The 26705-nt window shown below is 37.2% G+C and overlaps 1 protein-coding gene across 1 annotated transcript in view; it reads left to right on the top strand.

The window, feature by feature from the left end:
* Window positions 1–26705, top strand: part of LOC136876328 (tubulin beta-2 chain) — a 66422-nt gene that overhangs the window by 25245 nt on the left and 14472 nt on the right. Inside the window, exons 4-5 of the mRNA XM_067150178.2 lie at window positions 7386–7816; window positions 23693–24017. Coding sequence (XP_067006279.2) covers window positions 7386–7816; window positions 23693–24017 — 756 coding nt within the window. The remainder of the gene's footprint in view (window positions 1–7385; window positions 7817–23692; window positions 24018–26705) is intronic.

The raw sequence follows: 26705 nt of genomic DNA, 5'->3' as shown, positions 1-26705 counted from the left end.
GATTCGAGATGAACGGATAAAGATGCTACTTCCTGGGAGAGACATATCTTTGGATATCCTTTGTTATATATATGATCTGAGCGGTAGCCGTCTTGTAAAATAAGTAGTTGAATAAAACAGTGTCATGCAAGGTATATGGTGACGTATTCCCATCTATTCACAACAACTGTAATGACACTGGGAAGTATCTGTAAGAATAAGAGGGATACTCCGAACGTTGTGCAATGTATCTGTAATAAATCTGCTGTATCAGTCAGATTGGCAAACTGCAAAGACCTGCAACATGGAAGTAAATACAGCAAAGAAATTAGCATGATCTGCCTGCATTTGGTTTTCTATTAAAATTCAATGAAATTTTCAAATTTGTATTGCAATTTTGGAAGGCAGAGGGGCAACAGTCAATGGCAATAAATTAGTACATCTGACTAGTATTGTACCCTCTACTCTTAGTATGGAAACTCTTACGGATTTCAAAATCATAGTCTGGTTAATCTGAAAAACAATCATTGGTCATAGAATTTAGAATATTAAACCATAACTACAGTAATAATCCAATATACACTGACTGACAGAGCAAATGCAACACCAAGGAGGAGTGGTTTGAAAGGGATGAAAGTTGGGGAAAAAACAGAGACGGCACGGACGAATAATTGATGTTTATTTCAAACCGATATGCAGGTTACACAATGCGCACGGCATCGACTCGGTAGGATGTAGGACCACCGCGAGCGGCGATGCACGCAGAAACACGTCGAGGTACAGAGTCAATAAGAGTGCGGATGGTGTCCTGAGGGATGGTTCTCCATTCTCTGTCAACCATTTGCCACAGTTGGTCGTCCGTACGAGGCTGGGGCAGAGTTTGCAAACGGCGTCCAATGAGATCCCACACGTGTTTGATTGGTGAGAGATCCGGAGAGTACGCTGGCCACGGAAGCATCTGTACACCTTGTAGAGCCTGTTGGGAGATGCGAGCAGTGTGTGGGCGGGCATTATCCTGCTGAAACAGAGCATTGGGCAGCCCCTGAAGGTACGGGAGTGCCACCGGCCGCAGCACATGCTGCACGTAGCGGTGGGCATTTAACGTGCCTTGAATACACACTAGAGGTGACGTGGAATCATACGCAATAGCGCCCCAAACCATGATGCCGCGTTGTCTAGCGGTAGGGCGCTCCACAGTTACGGCCGGATTTGACCTTTCTCCATGCCGATGCCACACGCGTCTGCGGTGACTATCACTGACAGAACAGAAGCGTGACTCATCGGAGAACACGACGTTCCGCCATTCCCTCATCCAAGTCGCTCTAGCCCGGCACCATGCCAGGCGTGCACGTCTATGCTGTGGAGTCAATGGTAGTCTTCTGAGCGGACGCCGGGAGTGCAGGCCTCCTTCAACCAATAGACGGGAAATTGTTCTGGTCGATATTGGAACAGCCAGGGTGTCTTGCACATGCTGAAGAATGGCGGTTGACGTGGCGTGCGGGGCTGCCACCGCTTGGCGGCGGATGCGCCGATCCTTGCGTGCTGACGTCACTCGGGCTGCGCCTGGACCCCTCGCACGTGCCACATGTCCCTGCGCCAACCATCTTCGCCACAGGCGCTGCACCGTGGACACATCCCTATGGGTATCAGCTGCGATTTGACGAAGCGACCAACCTGCCCTTCTCAGCCGATCACCATACCCCTCGTAAAGTCTTCTGTCTGCTGGAAATGCCTCCGTTGACGGCGGCCTGGCATTCTTAGCTATACACGTGTCCTGTGGCACACGACAACACGTTCTACAATGACTGTCGGCTGAGAAATCACGGTACGAAGTGGGCCATTCGCCAACGCCGTGTCCCATTTATCGTTACATAAAATCAGCTTCATGGTCCGTATCGCACTTCAATAGATTCACAATTAAGTATTTATTTATTTTCCACCTAGTCGATACAATGATTGCTTAAGGCAATTTTTAATGGTCAAAAGTGGTACATGTTTCGTATATTATCAACATCTTCAGCCACATAACACTGTTTAGATGAAAAATATATAAAATTGACAAAGTAATGCTTTAGAGGAAGTGACCTTAAAATTAACATAAGATTGACTAACATAAGATTGACAAGATTAATCTTGTCAATCTTATGTTAATTTTAAGGTCACTTCCTCTAAAGCATTACTTTGTCAATTTTATATATTTTTCATCTAAACAGTGTTATGTGGCTGAAGATGTTGATAATATACGAAACATGTACCACTTTTGACCATTAAAAATTGCCTTAAGCAATCATTGTATCGACTAGGTGGAAAATAAATAAATACTTAATTGTGAATCCCATTTATCGTTCGCTACGTGCGCAGCACAGCGGCGCATTTCACATCATGAGCATACCTCAGTGACGTCAGTCTACCCTGCAATTGGCATAAAGTTCTGACCACTCCTTCTTGGTGTTGCATTTGCTCTGTCAGTCAGTGTACAAAGTTGAAACATTACAGATTGTATATATTGGGCCTTAAACTATAACATTGTATATTAGATTAAGATAAAATTTGAAATTGTATCCTCTTCCTGAAAGTTGAGATTTTTTATATTGTTGCCACACTTTAATGGCTTCCGTAATAAATTTATGTGAATATCCTTTTTCTTATAATGGCAATCTATATAAAAGTTTTCTTGATTGAATAGCCTGTTCATTAGCAGATATATTAATCTTATTTTAATACATCAAAATTCAAAAACACCAAAGCTCTCAATATAACCATCTTTTCATACAAAATTCATGAAATGGAAAATGTTTCACACTGAAAGTCACAGTGATATGAAGAAAGTATCCCAAAAAAGATGTTTCAGTACTCGGAGATGCTTAAATGTATTTTTAAATGTAATTTTTTAGACATGTTTCAAATTTATGGATTACTAAGCCACATATAATTTATTGTAAAGTAGCAAATATTCTGTTTTGAGAAGGGAATTTTCAAAGCAAAATCTGTAAGAGAAAGTGTAACATAAGTGATCATCCACAAAAATTATGATAGGCAACATGATACTTTATACAGATGGAGCTGGGTTGGGGAAAATATGGTTTTCAAAATTTTACTCTTACCATTCCATTAGTTTTCAATTTCACATCTTGGTACCCATCACTGTTATTAGTGTTAATAGTCATGACCATTGTATTCTAGATTATATTCAGCATCTCTCTTTCTTGTGTAGTTCTATAATTGGTTTTGGCATTCATTCTTCATCCATTTATTATTCCAGTCAGTTTTTTCCTCTTCAAACTCCACACAATAGAATTACATAATCAATTAGTGATGCTGAATAGCTGTTTGTGGAACACTACATATACAGTACTGTTCCCCTGGCATTTCTATGTAATCATACCCTGCCAGCCAAAAGCAAAATTTGACTAAAACATTTTGGGAGGGGTGTTAATTACAACCATTGATGGGAAAAGTACAAGAAAATGTAGAACTGAATTACAGTTACTGGTACCTGAGAAATATTTTACTAAATTGCAATTACAAATTACTTTTTCAACAAGTAAAATAATTTACTTCACAGAACACCAGTCTTAGGGAAATCCTTTACATTTTTTCCCACAAGAAGTTGGAATGGTACCAAAGTTTGCAAGGAAAAAAGATAAATTTTGTGGGTCTTTTTTAAACTTAGGAACATCTGGATATCTTCACCAAAGAGACTAAACACGATGATGCAGAACTTTCAAAATTGTTCTTTTTATTTATTTGCCAATCATGTTATGGTTCTCAACATTCTTATCACTAAGTCCTTGGTGTCTTGAGGCAAAATAGAGCTTTGCATTTGCTGAAAAGACCCTCTATAGAAGCACTCAAAGGAATACCTGTTTAAATTGAGGAACATCATCAGCAGTGACGAATGTTATAAATTTGTCTTTGGAAAGTACTTTGGCCAGCACTGAAACTACTGGTTTTGTTGTAAAACTGAAAAAGTTACTTCATCACCACTTAATTTCTTCCACTTTCTGATTCCATGTGATGTAACTATTACTAGAATGAAACAACTACAATTGTAAGTCCTGCAGTAAATTAAGTGTGAACATTAGTTTGGTTACAAGTAAAAATTACTGAAAAAAATTATCAATTAATTCAAAAATCTGATTGAATTAAAATAAACATTTGACATTAACTTTTCTGAAGCAGATTTACCTGGAATGATACTAAATACTATCTCAAAAATATGAAGTAATTATCACTTATTTGATTAATCAGTTAAATGATCTTAAAGAATATGAACATAAAGTATATTAGCAAAGTAACTTCAGTAAAATAACTATTTTCTTCTACAGACTTTCAAAGGCAAGAGTTCCGCTTTGTTCAAAGAACATACTGTAAAGCTATCTTATAGTATCATTTACAATCTGTAAAGGCAATAACCATAAATTAGAAAATATTGCAAGCAAGCACTTCTGCTACCATAATTTCAATTTTTCTTTCAATACTGCTTTTCCCCTACCTGTGGGGTTGGAGGTGAATTTTAATTTAATTGTACTGCACTATGCATTGGCACTACCGGTGGTTCCAAAAAGCCTACGCAGTGGCCTCCACGGTATGCACTAGTGGGTGTGCTATTTACCAACTGATGAGCCCAACTTAGCACACTGGGGTGGTACGCTGGCAACCAGGAATGAGTTAGGTGGAAAATTTATAATGTTCAATAATGGACCAACTATATTTGTATTATAAATTTACTCATTCGTGACAAATTTTAGGTTCCTTATGGGAATGAATATCTATATCATAAGTGGTTCGTTGCCATAATTCTTTGGGAGCCTAGGATATTGGGTAATTTGCCGATCATCAAAGAAACAGAAAGCTTCTCTTGCTTCTTATTCTTGTCTTGATGTTTACGTGTCATGATATAGAGCACGAATCATTAAATTTTTGAACTTGACCCTCTAAAATCTGAATAATGGTGTAAGTCAACTGAATAGGTTTCAATAGCAAAATATATGAAAATATATGAAAAGAAATGCAAGGGAACTGAAATTGGGGACACGATAGCAGCTAAACCTTGCCATCAGTTTCCCGCAAAGGCAGCTGCGATTTAATTATAAAGTCTCATCCTTGTGGTTTAAATTCCATGTAAGAGTGAAGGTCTCGTGGCTGTGGTGATGTTATAAACCAGTTGGTGCATGACAGAAGACTTCTTCCAGATAAACTTCCAAAAATCTGAAATTTTAACAAATGGTAAGTTTGAAATATCGTTTTTACCACAAATTACACCAATTCAGGACCTTACTGTAGTAAACCATGTATCCTGTATTACATTAAAATTTTTCATAGGGTTTCATGTTCAGAAATTCTGTAAAAAGGATTTGCATACACCTTCCTACAGATTTTTTTTTTGGGGGGGGGGGGGGGGAATTTGAAATTTATTAGTGGAGTAACCAAAGAATGCTTTATTATTGAATGCTAGTCCTTTTCTAGAAGTTATCCTCAGCATGTTTTTCTCTGTTCTATTTGTGGACTAAGTTTTGGGCAAATATCATCATTACAGATTTCACTTAAGTATGACAAGCTAAGGTACATTAAAACATGCCTTAGCAGACAAAGCAATTTCCTCAACTGTGCTGAAAGTTGAAGAGATAAAGGGCCCAGAAAGGTTTCACATTGAGTCTTTGATAGTTCTATAAAGCTAAAAAGAAAAATACTCAAATCACTTCTGGCCTGAATGCAGTTCCAGAAAAACAGCCTAAATTCACTTGTCTACTAGTATACTTTTTTATTCCAATCCTTACCAAATTAACTTATTTAAACAATTCTTTCTGCGATGTGTTCCTTGGTTCAATAACCTTGGGCTTTTTTAATATCCACACTGAATGTAGTTACAAGGGCTCAAGTGAAACTGTGCATTGACATACATTAGCAATAGTGGTAGCAAAACGGTCACTGTTAATCTAATTCACCAGATAACTAGTAAGAAAAGGAATGTTTTTGTCAGGAATAAAGAATATATGACAAGCTAAGGTACATTAAAACATGCCTTAGCAGACAAAGTAATTTCCTCAACTGTGCTGAAAGTTGAAGAGATAAAGGGCCCAGAAAGGTTTCACATTTTACTATTTAGCTAAAATTAATAGTTTACATCCAAAGGATGTTTTCAGCAGAGAGTTGCTTGCCTGAACGTCTAGAACTGAGAATTTTTTGAAAGGAAAATTCTTGACATGTCGTCTACAGTGTGAAGGTTTGATGTCAACACAAGATACTGACAAAGGAAAATTTGGGCAGCCGAAATAAGTGATAGAAAAGTACAATTGATAATCCACAGAGTGGTCAATAAAGTAAGTTTGTTCATTTGTACAGGCTTCTCGATAATTAACTCACTTCAGTATTTCTGAAGAACTTAATATGGGGACCTTGGTTTGAAAATTGTGGTTACAAAAAAAGGAAAGAACTAAATGTCAAAACTAACCATAGTGAGTAAATACCACACCATCTCTGAAAATGCCATTAAATATTTTAAACCAATCATTTAAATATCCTGCTTCTGAGAACTTACTTGAGTTCCCAAGCTTTGACACACTGCATTTTTAACGATTAGAAGTTCCATTAGCTTTGTGAAGCTCTTGGACTGTCTGAATTTCTCCCTTCCAATCTCATTCCATGAATACATACATTTCTGGGAGAATAAATCTTTGTGAATAAATGTTTACAATCTATAAAAAACAGCATTGGAAGAACAGTCACAATAGTTTTGTAAATGTTTTATGAATTTAGTTAGGATAAGGGAGGAAATGGCTACATTTATGTTGCCTGAAACCTTCCTTGTCTGATGTTAAACCATGACTGAAAAAAAATAGTCGGTGCAAGTCATAGCACTACCAGTAGATGTTGACAGTGGTTTTACAGGGCTGCAATATTTTGTTGTGAAATTTTATTATGCTGTAAAAATTTAGTTAGCTTCATGTTAAATGCATGAATGGTTCTCAATATTTTACTATCAGTCTTGCAAAGATTCTTTAATTGCTTTTGGTATTTCTTGCAAGTTGACTACATGTAAACATTATGCTTTTTGTGTGTGTGTGTGTGTGTGTGTGTGTGTGTGTTTTTTTCGAAGTGCTCTGCTTCCACCTTAACTAAGTGGTACAATGTATACTGCATTACAGTAACATTCTCATAAGGTTGCATGCTGAGAATTTTTATATAAGAACAACTTCCATGCCCCTATCCACATTTCTGCATTTTTTTTCAGCAATTTGAAATAAATTAATGAAAAAAATACGTTGCTACTACTGAATTCCAATAATTTTCTAGGTCATTTTCATATTATATATTTTTTTACCCATTATAAAATATTTAAGAATTTCACAAAGTGTTGTTTCATAAATACACTACATTCTAAATTTCTTTCCTGTTGATTGCAGGTTTCAGATACTGTTGTCGAGCCATACAATGCAACTCTGTCAGTCCATCAGCTGATAGAAAATGCAGATGAAGCTTTCTGTATTGACAATGAAGCTCTTTACGATATTTGTTTCCGAACACTTAAACTCCAGAACCCAAGTTACAATGACCTTAACCACCTAGTATCCCTCACAATGTCTGGTGTTACAACGTGTCTAAGATTCCCTGGCCAGCTGAATGCTGATCTAAGAAAGCTTGCTGTAAACATGGTGCCTTTCCCTCGTCTTCACTTCTTCATGCCCGGATTTGCTCCACTCACGTCTCGTGGTAGCCAACAGTACACAGCTCTCACCGTTCCAGAACTTACTCAGCAAATGTTTAGTGCAAAGAACATGATGGCAGCCTGCGATCCTCGACATGGACGTTACCTCACAGTGGCTGCAATTTTCAGGTATGCAAACTAATAAGCACATTAATTTAAATTTTCAGAGTAATTCCTGTATTAGAGTAAATGAGAATCTGCTTGATCAGATTCCAGTCAAGTGCTGTCAAATAATTAAGCCCCATCTCAGGCTTAGCTATAGGAATGTGCCGGTGATGCCCTTCACACACCTTTGGAGCAATGATACTGTACAATTGAGTTACTGGAAATAAATTTACGGGAAAGACTTGGATTGCTGAAGGAACCTGTACTGCCTTTGTTTTGACCAATATTAGCCATATTGACTCAAATGTAACAGTTTTCAGCCAAATTTATCCTCCAAAATAGAGATGCACATTAGAATCAGTGATGTAGTAAGTTTGCAAATTCTAAAATTTATAGTCAGGTTAATTCATTGCTAGTCTTTCCAGGCTTCCAATTTGAGTACATTATAATTTTGATTTATAGTCAAAATCATATTTTTGTATGCTAATCAAACAGGAGAAAAAATGAAGGGTTTCGTACAAAGTGAGCTTTAAATGGAAGGTAATACCAGTACTTACACAGAAAACTATGAAAACTGGCATATGCAAGAGAAACATATGTTCGCTACGCCAACAAAAAATGATGATGATGATGATGATGATGATGCTGGCTTTACATCCCACTAACTACTTTTATGGTTTTCGGAGGCTATTATGTGCTGTTGAATATTGTGCATTCTTATTCTTTTTGAAGGTACATACTTCTGCCAGTAAAGAGTCCATGTGATATCATTCCTTTAGTTAGACTCTCTTCATGCCTTCAGACTCTTAAGTGTAAAGAATAAAATTTAACATAGATGGTACGGATGTTATCATTGTAGATTTTATGACGTAAGGAATCACTGGGGTGACCAGACGTCCTAAATTTTCTGGACTTTTCCTACCTTTTGGCCCTATGCCTATGTCCGGGAGTCCAGAAAAGTGCCAAAATATCCTAAATTTGGAACACATTTTGCTCCAGTGTGTTTAATTGAAAAAGAGCTGTAGCACCTGGCGTTGCTTGGATAGTTCTTGAACGTTTACCATTAAGATTTGTATTACCAGTTAGTCATGTGTGAAGTAAATTTGTACAGCACTCTTTAAAATGTTGATTGATATTTTACCATGTGTTATGTAGTTTTAGTTCATTAGATGTATTTTATTTAAAGTTTTTGGTTATTTAATTTTTAGTAAAACTTTGTCCTTGTGAAAGCTCGAATTGACTGGGAAGTATTTGATCCTTTGAGAAAAATAAGTGATATCTATATACGGTATCATGTACACGATTTCAACTGTTATTGAGACTGTTACCAATCAGTCTCCCGACACACAAAAGCAGTGCATTTAACACTAATCTTGGTCATTTTGGACTATTTACTTTTAAGCACCTCAAGTCCCATCTCAACGGAGGCTGAACGTGGACTTGAACGGTATATAGAGCGTCAAAATTCATATCAGCAACACACAATGGATTCAAAATAAATGCTATTTTCCTTTTTTTTTAACATCCCCTCCCATTTCTCACCCCAACCAAGGACTGTGATGTTTCATCTCCATAGTATTTTTTTATTTTTGAGATGGAAATCATTATGTGTAGGCCTACCAAGCATCGGTGAGAGCTATTCTGGAACATACCCTCATACATTCATACTCTCGGTTATTTTTACATTCATTTTCACCCATTCTCAACCTCCATACTGACTGCAGCATAAGTATGATTTAACCATGTAGTATCTCAATTCATATCAGCGACCCCGAAAACTATGGATGAGAAAATATTTTTTATTATTTTTACATCTCACCCCCTCCAACACCTACCCCAAGGGGTGGTAAGGTTGTCATACCCCACGTGTTTTATCTCCCGATAGTAAATCGCTAGTGTACCAGATTTTGTTGGAATCGCCCCACTAGTCCAGAAAACTATTGATTCAATATTATTGTTCATTTTTAGTTATTTATATATTCACCCCCTCCACTAGTGCTTCTAGGGGTGTCCTATCCTAAACAATACTTTCTCCAGATAGTAACTCATATTTGTATCAATTTTGTTCGATAGCTACGCTGGAAAAAACATAGGCTACGTCCATTATCTTGGTCATTTTGGACAATTTCTTTCACACTTTCTCATCCCCTTATGAAAAGGGGACCGAAATTGAACTTCAACAAATACGAATGTCACTGTTCATCTCAGTGACCCCGAAAAGTATGGATACGACACTATTGTAGACTATTTGTATATCTCACTTCCGTCACCCCATGTTAAATGTCCATCCCCTCGTCCCCCACCGCAAAGGGGGTTGAATTTGAAATTATACAAAATCTGGAGTGAAACTAATTATATCAGCATCCCCAAAAACTACTGATTTGCCACAATTTCCTTTTTCTAAATATTTTTTATATTCCAACAATCTCACCCTCACCTTTCCCCCTTAGGATGCTAGGTGTCCTGCCACCTCGCGGTTAGTCTTGTGGTAGGAAGTCATAAGTGTACCAAGTTTGGTTCAAGTCACTTCATTAGCCCTAAAACTATGTATTTGGTGTTATTATTCATCATCTTTATCTATATTTCACCCCTTCCCATAGGATTTCTAGGGGTGTCTTGCCCCCACACCATTTATCACAGTAATATTTGCACCAAATTTAGTTGTCAGCTTTGCTCTAAAAATACACACCCATAATCTTGGTCATTTTTTACATTTTATTTTTTTACTCTCACACCTATACGAAAGGGGGGCTGCACGTGAACATTATAAATTCCTGAGTGAAATTATTCACTGTCCCTGAAAACTACAGAGTTGACACTATTCCCAAATATTTTCAGGTCGCTCCCCTTGTCCAACGCTTCTCCCCTAAGGGTACTTGGGTGTCTTACCCCCACACGATTTGTCTCCTGATAATAAGTTGTAAAGATAATTAGTCTTAAGTGTACAAAGTTTGGTGTAATTACTTCAGTGGTTTAGGAGATTATGTAATACATACATACATACATACATACATACATACATACATACATACATACATACATACATACATACATACATACATACATACGGGGATATATATATATATATATATATATATATATATATATATATATATATATATATATACAAGCAAATGTACCTGTGCTTCACTACAGTATTCTACACTGGATACGGATATCGAAGTAAATTACTGTACCTGGAGTGAAAGATTTATTTAAATGTCCATGTCTCTTAGCATAGGGAGGTCCACATATGCTGTTTCCAATGTAAAGTGCAAGTTGTGGAGTTCTGATGATAATGGCAGGTCAACTTGTCTATTGTCATTCACAATAGTTGTGAATTTTCATTATAATGGCAGGCCCCATTGCCTACTGCATGATCACAATCGATATGGGAAGTTTTCGTTGCAATGACAGGCCCAATTTCCTACTTCCAGACAGGTAATTGAAGAATTTTTATTATAATGGCAGACGCCCTCCTGACAGTCATTATTGATTTGTAAAGTATTCATTACAATGGTGCGCACACAACCTTTCTAGATCCCTACAAATCGACTAATGAATATAGATCAACATAATGTACATGCATGTTTACCTCCATTTAAAATTTAACTGCTACTAAATGGTACACCATATCGACAACAGGATTGTAAGATAATACGCCAAATTTGGCAGTCTAAATAGCTGGTCCAATGATATTTTCTATTATCTCATCTGTTTACAGGTAAGATTGAGTTACAAACATTGAATAGGGTGAAATATGAATAAGGTATTTTCACAGTGCATTACTTTGTTGATACTTACGTTTCGGCTACAAACATAGAATTTGGCTCACATATAGCTACTGGGTGGGCCAATGTTCATGTAGAACTTGATCCTATCTTTCCTATAAGTGATCCAAACCATCAATTGTACATGTAAAAAGTGCAATATTTACGTAAAATCTAGAAATAGAACCAAATTTTAACATATAAGGGATAGAGATAAGACAGTTATAGGATCAAAGTTGTAGCTCACTCCAAATTGAAGCGAGATTGTGCCATCTGTTTTGTAATACAACTTACCGTTTAGCCACTAAATACCTTGAAAGGAAGGTGTGAAGTGATTAAAATTGCCTCCATATTTAGGTATTTTTCAGGGGTAAAAATGAAAATTTTAAACGTCTCTTAATCATTCTGTCGGTTACAGGCTAAAAGCTATAATTTTGCCAAATTTCAATTTTCTAGCTTGTCTGGAAGATCGTGCTGCCAACCTGACTTGGGTGAGGGGGTTAAAATTAGAACTTTCCTGAAACTTTTTAAGCCCATGAAACCTACAGGATATCATTTTGGACAAATATATCAGACTGTGTTCTTATGCAGAGCCCCAAATTTGTGATTCCCAGTAAGGCTTCGTCAGGGTATTTGGAGAATTTGCGATATTTCTATGCATCTTGAAGTCATCAGCTTCTCTGGTGCCAAGGTTTAAATATCTAAGATGCCTGGAAGTGCCTCATTAATTTAAGTCTATTTTTATTTTCTACCTTAATTTACATATATACAGTGCTGTGTGTGTGTGTGTGTGTGTGTGTAATTATATACGGTATATATATATCGTTCCAAACAGACTTCCATTTATTAATAAAGATTATATTTTTCCCTCTTCTCTAAGGTTTCTAGGGGCTTCTTGCCCCTACGGTACTTTTTTCCCACATAGTAGATAATATTTGTACGCCCACCACCCCAAAGGGGTCCAAACTTGTACTTTGAAAATATCCGGAGTGTCACTATTCATCTTAGCGAACGCAAAAACTGTGTATTCAACACTATTTTAGATAATGTTTATACATAACCCCCTGAGCGCCCCCCACCCCAACCCTAAGGGTGCTAGGGATAGCTTACCCCCACAGTGCTAGTCTCCAGATAGTAAGTAATAAGTGTATCCAGTTTTGTTGATTTAGCTCCAGTGGTTTAGGAGATCCCATTTGCATGCAAACAGACATTACTTTATACATATATTTTTTTTGCTAGGGGCTTTACGTCGCACCGACACAGATAGGTCTTATGGCGACGATGGGATAGGAAAGGCCCTGGAGTTGGAAGGAAGCGGCCGTGGCCTTAATTAAGGTACAGCCGCAGCATTTGCCTGGTGTGAAAATGGGAAACCATGGAAATTATATATATTGGGACCTTTCCCACCATCCCCCATAGCTCATGGTACCATGTGGAAACAAAGAGGTGACCCTGTCAGGTCATGAACACATGGCACCATGCTCCACGGAAGGCGATGGTCAAGGGACCTTTTCGGCCTGTGACGATTCCCTCTCATTGGGATTGAATAAGTAATCCACTCACATGAGAGGTCAACGCCCTACGGCCCAGCAAGGTCGCTGCTAACTCTCCCGTTCCTAAGATCTGAACCCCCGGCTACTCAGTCGCAGACCATCCGCGGCGATAAAAATAAAATATCTTACAACTAACTTAAAGGCATAACATGAACGGAAGAGGTTCTGAATGCTAATTATCGGCAATAAATAGGCACGAATAAATTTTCTGAATATTTAATTCACTCCCGTTGAACATGTTTACAATCTACAACCTTGAACATCAAAGTTAAATTACATCCATTGAATTTTAATACCAGCAACGGACAACCATGTCCGGGCTATCACCCAAGTGAAAATTAGATCCACATCATTATGAGAGTCTCTATGTGGTCTATTGACATTACGCTGTTGAATATTAGAACACGAAACAATCACCTATTCAGATCAAGCACCTGGGTGTTCACATATAGCTTCAAACAACTCGGAGAAATTTGAGTTGCGTTTACTACAATCTTCGTTGTTAAGCTTGGTTTCGAATTTACGGACACGATTATTTTACCTGCTGAGTACGGTAAACAGTATTATAATGAACCTAACCTTTTACAAAAAAGAAAAAAAGAAAAAAGAAAACTATGACCTTACGGATATAAATATTCCCGGGATTAATTCCCAAATTACATATTTAAAACACAGCAAGTTACACTAATTTACCCTAAGATTAGAGTGGCCACCTACATCGAACATAACACGAGAAACACAATATTAAAATAATTTAAAAATAATCATAAAATGATAGGCAAACTTCACACGGAGTTACAACCTATCCCAGAAATATAAGATGCACACAATTCTAGTTACTCCAAATCACCTCACTTGAGGACTAACTATACACATCACAGGGCCGAAACCCTCTACTCAAACGAACTACCAAAGGATTTCTCACGAAGTCTAAATTAAACAAATCAATAAACATCAGAACAACATCTTATTTACACTATTATCACACCTGGAAGAGAAAACACACATAACATTTCCCATACATGGTAGCTGCATCTGGTTTGCCATTACCCGTCGTTTGTGTGATTGACTCCTTTTGTCATGTCCGAGGTACGAAAGGGGGACCAACAGGTCTCTCGAGTCGGGGACCCTGGAAAATCAAGACCCTACCTATCGCTTCTCCATGTGTATGAATTAAGTGTTCCTGCATTCATTCAACCTAGCCTTATTAGAATGTGGTAATCGATTAACATAAAACATTTTACTACCAAGAGTATAAGATTTGGGAGAATTCAACTTCCTCAGCGAAGTGGCATCTACCCTTCGTTCAGTCTGGCCTGCTGTTACACAAACAGAACGAGAAAAACAAACTCGACCTTCACGAGCCGAGGGCAATAAATCCTGCCTGTCCTTGCCCCCTCACACTGGGCACTCACCTATTTAAAAACCACCCTGCGCGTTCACAATCCCAATTCAATGGGTCATTTATTTCACGCATTAACAACTGACCCACATTTGATCAGCTCAAATTAGCCCAGGCCTCATTAATATCAAAAAAAATTCTCTCAGTATTTGTGCCATTATATCACTTCATAATTTCCCAACTCAACGGAGGTCCGGGGTTCAAAATTATTTACCCTCATCGCAGGATTACCACAATTCCGTCCGATAGCAAGCTAGAATTTTCTACTATCTCAGATGATAATAATAATAATAATAATAATAATAATAATAATAATAATAATAATAATAATAATAGTGTACCTAATCTGAATCTATACTACCTTCATTATATCGGCATAAAATTATCCGACCAACTAAATTTGTTGAAATAAAATAAAATGAACGAACAAATAGGTATTTAAACTACCACAACAAACAGATTTTCTTTACCAGGGGCCCTAGCTAGTGTTGGTGGGTGGACATTTGTACCTCGGCGCCATGATTCTTCACACACATATGATGCAGCAACGCCTTAAGTTATCATGCATAAAATGCAACTACTTTACATTAAATCGAGTACTTCATCTATCCAACTTTATCTGGTTCACAGGATATATGGCAAAGATTCTTGCGTCATCTTAACCTGACTTCTTTCATATATCTCTCCAAGAACGAACGCTCCTTTATTGCCTCAACGAAATTAGCCTTTTCCCCCCGTCTCCTCTGACAGTACTCATAAAACAAGGATACAACCATGCTCATGCAATAAAGACAACTAGATGGGAAATTCATACTCTATTCCTAATTTGTTTCCCTCCCGAACAACTTTAAATGATAAATATTAAAAGAAAAATACCGACCACTCTAATCTTACTGCTTTAATTATTCAATATAAAATCATCCCACGCCATTCCTATATTCTGATATGATTTATCTACAGGGAATATGAATATCATAAAATCATAATTTTGTACTCAACAGTGCTGGTCCGTTGTCCATCATACGCCGTTCGAGCCCAGGGGAGGGCTCCCTTGAAGGTCTTAGCCCATCATGCTGAAGTGGGAGATCACTGGTTCAGGACGTTCCATGATGCTCCTGGAATAATCCATAGCGTTGGGGTTTGAACACTGAAATGACACTGTTTACACTGTTTTCACAAAAACTTCCTCCACTCACGTTACAGGCAAAGTTTCCTTTCTTCTAACCAGAATGAAAGTTATGAATGTATACGATACCCTGGTACAGGACACAGCTCGCCTATCCTAATCCGACATATGCCAATCCGAGCTCACAGATTCATTACCGGAACAGTTTAACCTCCCGCATTACCCTAAGGTGGGCTACTTATGTTTATTATCAACCCTGTCTTGTATGCTTTGTTCAGCGCGCTCCTCAAATTACGCTGTTCTGAAGCACGATAAACATTGATATAATTTTTTTATGTGATAACCACTCATTCTTCGTACTATCACTATTCACTCGCCTGCCGTTTACAGTTTCTAACATAGATTATAATTAAGAGCCTATCTGCCTCCACTATGGGATACTGATTGAAAAATAACGTTCCACGTTCGACAGACGGCAATTCATTGTTTCACAGTTCTCGGTGCGAACTTATGTCACTCACGATCCTTCGTGTCACGCCGCGATCAAACCATAGATGCGCACATCATGATCACACAGTTCAGATTTTTATTGAATATTCGCAATGATATCCGACTTTTCACACTTCCGTTTACAAAAATTTCTCATACAAAGAGAGGGAAATCAGACCAAAAATCGGCCGTGTGGTCACCTCGTAGACTCCTCGAAGACTGGTGTCCACCCTCATATGTGCAGGCAAATATAAGTGCTACCCTAGGGTAGGGGATGCTTGGGAGACATCTCCCTCCTACAAATTTCAGTTTCCCAGATCCACAAGGCTTACGAATCTCAGCGATGCGGCAACTTGTGTGGCCAACTACTCCGAAATACAAGATGTGATGCGGAACTCAGGATGATCGGTGGATTTGTAGTAATTCATTCCAATATAATCGGGGTGGGGGTAGTACTCGCTATTAGCATTTGGCGCCACTGTAAGCATGGGTACGCCGAGCCGGTTACATAATCTTATGAAGATGCATTTTCGTAGGCGAGATTATTCTACCTTGATTTCCAATTTTGCCATTCATCCAATATTCCTCTTATTACTCTGACGTATGTTTTCTGGTTAGTTTAGCCTTTATTGAGCTGAAAACACCCTTGAAATCACCCCATCGCTTTGGCATCGCTGTGCGTTGGCGTTTGTTTTCAAGATGGAGTCAGCAAAATTGTGTCCTTCCCCTTGTTCCATGATACGCGCGCAGTTCAGGAGTTTTTCTGAGCCACCCACTGGGTGCTCTAAGCACCTCTATGTCGCGAAGTGTTATGCAACATGACGCTACTGCCAGCATCCACACAAAGGAAGCTACGAGCCTACTAATTTCTTAAATATATAATTCGAAATAATTATTCATGTGACTATACGGTCACAATATAAACAGATTATCTATAATATTATAAAGAGGAATGCGAGTGAGTAACATGGGCTGTATTTTATTTTCAAAACAATTTAAAGTGGGAGGCACGGGGGGGGGTAGATATAAAAATAACAGGCTAATATAGGCAAAATATCGAATTTGGCGTATAAGGACGAGACAAACCTCAATTTAATCCTCTTGACGCAAAGAACAAAACTCAATAAGCCCTATGGGCCCGAAAACCATGTTTTAAGGCCCTAAAACCAACCGTTACGGAGATATTGGCACCACTCTACCCCTGCTACTGGAATTGAATAAAGTAATGAACTGCCGTAACCATGGCAACATCGGCTCCTGGATTCTGGAGCAGCAAAATTACCTACAATAAATCACAAACTTAACATGTTACAGGCATGAAAATTGATATTTGGAATGCTCTACAAAATAAAAGAACACGAATTTTCGTTTTCAGAAAATCCACTTAAGGAGAGGGGGGGATGAAAGAAAGTGAGGAAGGAGTTGAATTGTTTATATGAGGATACATATATCTCAAAAAAGAAGGCTACAGACTTTAAAATTTGTACTTGGAATCTCCTTTAAAAATGAACACACCCTTTTTGGAAAATCCACTTAAGCGGTGAATTTTTAAAAAATGAGTATCTTCTTCTATCGCTTTACCCACACCTGCGAGGTTGCGGGTGCGAACTGTCGCACATGTGAATTAAACCCTGTTATACGGCTGGATGCCCTTCCTGACAGCAACCGTATGTGTAGGGATCTAATTTATACTTCTATACTAATATTATTAAGAAGAAAAATTTGTATATTTGTTTGTAACGGATAGACTCAAACACTACTGAACCGATTTTAAAAATTACTTCACTTGTAGAAAGCTACATTGCCAGTGAGTAATATGGGCTGTATTTTATTTTCAAAACAATTTGAGGGGGCGACGGGGGGAGATATAATAATATTAAAATAATAGGCTAATATAGGCCAAATCAAATTCGTTGTACAAGGACGAGACAAACCTCATTTTAAGCCCCTTGACGCAAAGAACAAAACCCGGTAAACCCTTCGGGTTCGAAAACCATGTTTGAAGGCCCTAAAACCAACCGTAATGGAGATATTGGAACCACACTACCCCTGCTCTAGGAATCGGATAAAGAAACGAACGGCCGTAACCATGGCAACGTCAGCTCCAGGATTCAACAGCAGCTTGATTATGCATGTACGTTTGGGCATAGCTGCCAACCAAAATTGATACACATGATTTACTATCTGGAAGAAATAAACTGTTGTGTAAAACACTCATAGCACTCCTTTGGGCGGGGACGGAAAGGGAGTGAAGTATAAAAATAATAGCCCTGGAGATCTCCGTTGTACAGCGACCAGCGGTTGCCGACGGGCCTCCGTTTTTACGTACTGGCTTAGGTTTCAGCATTTTGCGGAGTCTGTTACCTATAGTTTAAACTATTTTCTATCAAATCATGGAGTAGTAGGATCACTGATGTTATTAGTGCCGATATTTTGGTCCACTTTTACGATCATTGTAACCATGAAACCTATATACTGTACACAATATTGTCAAGATGACTTGAAAAAAATTCTCAACATTTATACTCAGATTCATTATATGATGTGCGACATGAGTGACAAGCCCTGAGAATTATAATTCTTGATAATTATAGCAGTTTCTTTTATGCATCGCGTATTTCCTTTATCATTTGTAATAGTCATGATATGTCGGATCAAACAAATACAGTACCTTCAATAATATTTATATTTGTGGTACTATCTGGCGAAAGTATACTTACACTAAACCTGCAGCTTTGTGAAGGGAGCAGGTATATCTAGGTGGGAATGAAGGAAAAACATGGTAGGAAAAGATCTTAGAGGTCGACGCTAATTTGGATCTAATATTTAGAGGCCCCCATGAAGAAAATAAGATGATACACTATAATTCCAAACATGACAAATAATTTCTATGTACTTAATAAATACACCAGTGATATTTATATCTAATGAAGTCAGTCACACCGATAGTATGAGTAACTAAAGCCAGTTTCTGATAACCCGTACGAAGAACGGGTACTTCTGCTAGTATCTACATAAAAACAAATCTGCCAATTTGTTATAGGATGTGATGTATTTTTCGTACAGAAGACACATTTTTAGCAGTATTTGGAAGACAAGAAGGCGCCAGGTCCCAACGGCATATATGATGAACATATCAAAGGCTCAGTTAGCTTATTTCATTCAGTCACAGATATGTAAAATCTATGCTTAAATGAGGAAAACATACCAGAAATATGGAGGAACTTGTCAATTAAGATACATTTTAAGGGGAAAGGCAAACAATTAAACCGGAACTCCTATAGCGGAATTGCCTTGGAAAAATGCATATTGAAGATACAAGCATTATTACAATGCAAATTTCTAACGAAGTAGAACACAGGATTCTGGAAGAACAATTTGGTTTCCGAAAAGGCACGAGCACTCTCCATGCCATTAACAACTTAATTGGTGATATAGAAGATACATTAAAGCATCTTCAACAAAAATTCCATATAATCTTGGTAGATTATACCAAAGCTTTCGATACAGTAAACACTTATCCTAATCTAAAAAGCTGGAAACAATAACAAAAGATATGCTCACTGCACTGATCCATGACATGATGACAGCCGATTTCATTCAGATCACAGATGGCGTAACAACGTCGAAAACAATAACTCAGACCAACGGCATCTTAGAGAGACCCATTAAGCCTCCTACTCTTTAATGCCACCACATACGATGTTGTACAGATGATTAGACAAGAGATGGAAGATATAAAAATCTACATATATGCGGACGACATGGTCATTGGATCGAATTCCACCTACAATCTGCAAAGAGCCATAAACCAACTTGAGAAGTGGGCACAGGAAAACAAAATAGAAATTAACACCTAAAAAACTGTACAGATGGCATTCCGCAACAGAGCTCGAGAAGCTGCGGAGGACAGGATATATCTAGGACTGAAACCTCTTGTGACAGTCAACAGCTTCAAATACCTGGGAATAACTCTGAAAACCGTCAGATCTTTCAGAATACACATGAAATCCCGTGCAGCATCTGCCACAAAAGCAATTTTTGACATCAAAGAATTATCCAGAATATCATTAACTGCTATGGCCTTATTCCACGCAAAAAGTTCCCATATGGAAGATATATTATTTGCGATGAGTCTAAAAGATCTAATGACTTTGGAAGCAGTTAAATCAAGATTCTTGAAAGCCTCTCTAGGTGTTTCAAATCACACAAGTGGAGGCTAGTATACAAGCTCAGGAGAGAACCATTCTTTATAGGAGAACTGCATTTGCGACTCCCATCTACCAACAGCTCGAATAAACTGCTCCTTGAAAGACAAAAGAAACAGAAATTTGGCTGGACTTTTATACTACAGAAGCTATGGTAAATGGATCCTGGGCCAACACGAATAAAGTCCTCAAGACACCTGGTGACCTCAATAGCTGTGCATGGGTACAACCACGAAGTATGCAAGGACAAGCATTTTCACGATCCCGGGAATAACTGTATATCTGAGTTGTGCGATCAACCTTGTGATCATTACCACATGACCACTTCTAAAAAGCAAGTGATACCCCTGGTAGACTTTTGTGCTTAATTAAAATATGTACAATCAAAATGCGGGATATAAAATGTATCGCCAAAACTTACGTAACATGTTTTTTGCTAGTTGCTTTATGTCGCACAGACACAGATAGGTCTTATGGTGACGATGGGCAGGAAACTACTAGGAATGGGAAGGAAGTGGTCATGGCCTTAAGATAGCCTGGTGTGAAAATGGGAAACGATGGAAAAACATCTTCAGGGCGGCCGACAGTGGGGTTGGATACGAGCTCACAGGACTTATGTAACATATATACATAACTTGTGTGCAAATAATAATAATAATAATAATAATAATAATAATAATAATAATAATAATAATAATAATAGAAAAGTGGCAGGAATTTATAAGATTTCTGGGGATGTATTAGCAATCGGTTGCTATATAAGATCATATCTGAAGTACTTAAAATTTATTACCGCCTGCATAAAGGAGCTATAGCAAGTAAATGGAGTACTGCTATACTAGCCCCTGTATATATAAAGGAAAGGGTGATAAAAATAAAAAATTTACAGGCCAGTCAGACTGACATGTGTTGCATATAAGTAATGGAAAAGTGGTCTGGTTGTATGACAAGTTTGCAAAATTGCCAACTGGTTTGATAGAAGGTAGTTTGTGTTTAGGAAATAGTTATTCCACTGAAGCCCAACTGTTAAGATTCCAGAAAGATATAGATATTTTAGATTCCAGAGGTTGCATGGACTGTCTCAATTGATCTATGTAAGCATTAGATATGGTAGATTTTGGGAGACTACTGGCAAAAATGAGTGCAGCTGGACTAGACAAGAGTGGCTGAATGAGTTGATAAATTTCTAGAAAGAGAACTATGATAATTACAGTAAGTGAAGCATTCGTTATCTGATCCTGTAATCATTAAGAGTGGAATTCCTGAAGGCAGTATTCTTGTACCTTCATTTTATTATGTGACCCATTGGGTGAAAAGGGACCGAAAGCTGGCAGTGGAAATTTTACAGCAGAGCTGAAAAGTGTCCATAGTGTAAAAATAAATGTCTACGTTATGGCCTCCTTTGCTAGCTATGTCTTCTCAACAGACTGTTACACAACAGTTTTAATCACTCTGTCATGAAAACTTCCTACAATATGTAAGAAAATTAGTGAAAACTGAAATTTGATATCTTCTGAAGATTTGCACCTAGGAGCATGAACTCTTTTTTAAACCCTCTGTATCTAATGCAAATTTTAGAACCATAAATATCTCGTTGAAATTAGGCCGTCCCTTCCCACGCAATGGGTCGCGTATATAGGTAGATAAATATGTGGTATATAGATAAGAGTAATGTGCTGGAATCTGAGAAAAGGCTTTTTTCAGATGTTGTCTTGTACAATGATTGTGAGAGACTGCAAAAAGACCTTAATGTCAGGTGAATAGCAGGCATTGGTATGATAAGTGGGGTGAAATGTCAGGTTGCAAGTTTCACAAAGAGGAAAATTCCTGTGTTGATTGGGTGAAAGTTACTCATCTAGAAGTTAATATAAAGAAAGGCCTTCATTGGGGTAATCTCATAAACAGGATTGTAAATAAAGATTACAGATCTCTTCATGTTTGGGGGTAAGTAGGAATTGCAGTAAGGATGTAAAGGACAAGCATAGAATTCTCTGGTAAGACCACAATTGGAGTATGGTTCTTGCATATGGGACCCTCACAAATATTACTTGATTCATGAACTGGAAAAAATCCAGAGAAAAGCAGTTTGTATTGTTCTGGCTGGTATCTGACAAGTTATTGAAATGTTCCCAAGTTTGGAATGGGAAGGCTTGAAAGAAAACAGATGAGCTGCTTGATTAAGTGGTATGATCCCAGCTGTCAGTGGGGAGATGGCATGGAATGACAATAGATAAAAATAGGTTTCAGTGCTGTGTTTAAAAGAAAAGGTAATAGGAAGATAAAGCTGGAATTCAGTACGACAAATTGGGGCAAGTATTTGTTTTTAGGAACAGAATTTAGCAATTGGAATAATTTACCAAGGGAGATGTTCAATAATTTATTCTTTGAAATTATTTAAGAAAAATGAAGGTAAACAAAGGAAATTTGCCATCTTGGGAGACTGCCCTAAATGCAGAACAATGGTGACTTACTGACCTTAAGAACTGCATTACAGAAGTTAAAAAAATACTGTAGATTTTCTTAGGATTTCTTTAATGAAATTGGTGCCAGTAATTTTGAAAGGAATAATGGAACTCTGACTGGAGAAAATTCTGACTTTCTCTATGTGAACGGATTATATTTTACTATTAATCTTTTGATGCACTACTATTATAGCTATTCTTATTATTTATATGCTTGTGCTGTAAATTGAAATACCATACAAATCAAGGTTCAATAGCCTCAATATAGATTTCTGTTGTCTTTGGTGCTTTCCTTTAGCCTCAGAAGTAGAAGCAAGATGGACAATTTAATTCAGTGGACCCTTATCTGGAAATGTGCCCATAACACTGACAGTATTTCCTTGCTGGTTAGCAGTTCCTATCCACTGACTTGGGAATTCTGCTCAAGAAGGGTCTCAGGTAATTCCAGATAATTGCTCGCCAGTATCTGGAACTACATTTCTAGCCTCTTGACACTATGCCCCAATCATTTAAACTGCTATAAGAAATGTAGTCTCACTGCCCTGTATTTCATCCTTTTTTTAATAAATAAAAATTACTTCTGCAAGACAAACATTTCTTTGTAATGTATATATGTATGTATACCCCTTAGTATCATTGGATAGGGGTTCTTTGAATTTAAAAAAAGTTCATCCCTGACTTGAATAATACATTCATGATGTGTAAATGTATATATAACAAGAATATTTATCTTCATGATACGTAGACAGGTGCTAAAGCTATTGAAGTATGCAATTTTTTCTGAATTAGGTGTCATATAATTAAAACACTAAGTGTGTGCAAATATCCAATCACATTTCAACTAATCATTCTTAATTTTAGTAACAAATGTACTCCACAAATTGTTGCAGAGGACGCATGTCAATGAAGGAGGTTGATGAGCAGATGTTGAGTGTTCACAATAAGAACAGTATTTACTTTGTGGAATGGATTCCAAACAATGTCAAGACTGCTGTATGTGATATTCCACCAATGGGACTAAAAATGTCATCCACATTCATTGGAAATACAACAGCAATTCAAGAGGTGTTCAGAAGAATTTCTGAACAGTTCGCAGCAATGTTTAGGCGAAAGGCCTTCTTACATTGGTATACTGGGGAAGGAATGGATGAGATGGAATTCACAGAAGCAGAATCCAACATGAATGATATGATATCAGAATATCAACAATATCAGGTAAGGAAAATAAGAAATCTGATGCTAATCATAACCTGATGTTAATAACAATGTTAGATAGACGTTTATTTCAATAATTCCAACGAGTCAAAGGCTCATACAGAAGAATTGTACAATGAATAATATATTCAATGGTGGATCTACAAACTCTGATACTTATGATATAATCAGGTGACTTAAACAGAAAAAGTAGACACATCAATACAGAAAGTGTAAAAAATTAAAATTAAAATACCATTCTATATTTCCTTAATTATACTAAGATACTTACACTATTTTGTACTACAAGTGAGTAACAATGCAACAGGATTGACAAAGTGGGGTGAGTGTTTGTTTTAAACATTACCTATTTATATTTCACCTATGAAGTATCTATTGCATAGATATTCCTTTTCCTTTCGTCTGAAAGTGATTAAAGTAGGGGCAATTTTTAAGTCAGCAGGAAGTTTGTTTTATGCTTGAATGGCTGAGAATTTACAACTCTTCTTCCCATATTCTGAAGAGTGGATGTGATAAACCAGACATGCAGATGATTTGGCCTTTTGATATCTGTGGTTGTGAATTGTTTATGAAAGTGGTGTTGTGAAATATTATGTTTTTCTTATTTTATACATTAGTATGACAGAATTAAGCTCTGTAATTATGCTGACAGGTGGAATTTTCGTCTGAGTGTACAGGTCTTTTACTGGGGTGTATAATGGTAAGTTAAATATGTTCCTTATTGCCCTGTTCTGGATCACCATTAGTTCATTCAGGAAAGACTTTATACAATGTGACCAAATTACACATAGGTACTGCAAGTGGCTATGTACTAGTGAATAATAAATTTGTAGGAGGAGATATTTAGGGATTAAATACCTAAGTCTTTTTAGTAACCCAGCAACTGGGGCAATTTTCTTAGTTATGTATTCAACATGGTCATTCCAGGTCAGGTTCTCATCAATAATTAACCCAAGATATTTCACTTTATTTAATTTTTCTATTTCCGTATCATTTATGAGTAATTTCACTATCTGAGTGAAGGATTTGTTGTTTTGAAATAAGCATGTATTTAGTTTTCTGCATATTTGTCAATTTGCTACACTGGTACCAGTGTAAGAGATGTCCTACTGCATGTTTTCTAAAACTGTGTCCTTACTTTTGCCCGTATAGGAGATATTGGTGTCATCAGCGTATGTGATATAGCCATTTAGATTACATGAAGAAATATCATTTATATAAATGGGAAATAAAATAGGACCTAGTATGGAACCTTGTGGGACCCCATGGGTTACATAATTGGCAGAGCTCGAGTAATTTCGAAACCAATTCAATGCAAGGCCACGAACTCCAGCCTTTTCTAATTTTCTTAAATTAATACTATGATCGACAGTATCAAAAGCTTTGGTGAGATCAATGAATAAGCCTGTTGCAATGTTGTCTACGGTGGATTGTAACATTGTAATGAGATCAACAGTAGCTACTTCAGTACTAGACCTCTCCCTGAACCCATATTGCCCCTTATAGAAGGAATTCTTTTTGTTTAAAAAAGCAAAAAGTCTTTTCTTCACAACTGTTTCCATAATTTTGGAAACAATTGATAAAATCGAGATTGGCCTATAATCACTTGGATTTAATCTATTCCCTCCCTTAAACACAGGGATCACTTTGGGTATTATACTGGTAGTCAGGGACTCGTTAATCTCTACGAGTAATCCTATTATAGGGTCCTTTGCTTTTTTTAATAGTGAGGTAGTAATGTCATCTATACCGCAGCTATTCATACTGTTAAGGTTAGATATGACTGACTGAACTTCTGCTTCATCTGTAGGGTACAGGTAAAGGGATTCAAGACTAGTAAATTCACAGAAAGACATAGTATTATGTTCAGGAATACTTAGAGCTAGGTTATTGACAACTTTTATAAAAGAGTTAAATGAGTCACACAGAACCTGTTTATCAGTTATTACTTTGCCATCAATTTCAAGCGTGGTACAAGAGACCTTTGTTACTTTTTTATTATGAATGATTTCATTCTCTAATTTCAATGTCTGTTTTGAATTCTTATTATGAGATTTGAAAAGGTTTGAGTACCGGTACCTAATAGTCATGTTTGAGTCTTCTTTTTCAGTTAGATACTGTATTTCTACACCTGCAGTATTCTTGTCTCAGAAGCATGTTATTCTTGTGAGTAGGATGTTTGAGTTTTGCATGCAAGTATTCTAGTCTCTTTATAAGGGTAAGATGATTAGTAACCCAAGGATTCTTCCTAGGTTTGTTTATGCCCTTTAATGTTGTATTGTGTTTATTAGTACAGCTCGTATAATTGTCCTTTTGTCATATTTGGTTAATGAATGAAACATAAAATATATCTGACAACTCTTCGCATGATATGTATCTGACTTGTGTACACCAGTGTTCATGTAGGCACTGCTCGATTCATTCTCCTTACACCTACTAGGTATTGAAGAAATATTAGAGTGAGATGTTAGGTGAGTGTTTTGGTTTGGCCATAGCATGTCAAAAACTAATATTATGGTCACTAAAGTCATTAGTATTTGATGCTGTATAGCATAATTCAGAACTATTCACTGATATGTGGTCAAGTAAGGTGCTAGCAGTCACTTATTTGGGTTGGATATGTTCTATTGCACTGAGCAAAACCATGGCAAGATAGAAGATTGAGATACTTTCTATTTAATTGGTCAC

This window comes from Anabrus simplex, chromosome 6, assembly GCF_040414725.1.
Source record: "Anabrus simplex isolate iqAnaSimp1 chromosome 6, ASM4041472v1, whole genome shotgun sequence".
Taxonomy (NCBI): domain Eukaryota; kingdom Metazoa; phylum Arthropoda; class Insecta; order Orthoptera; family Tettigoniidae; genus Anabrus; species Anabrus simplex.
Note: the sequence above shows the minus strand (reverse complement) of the source record. Positions and strands in the feature narration are given on the sequence as shown.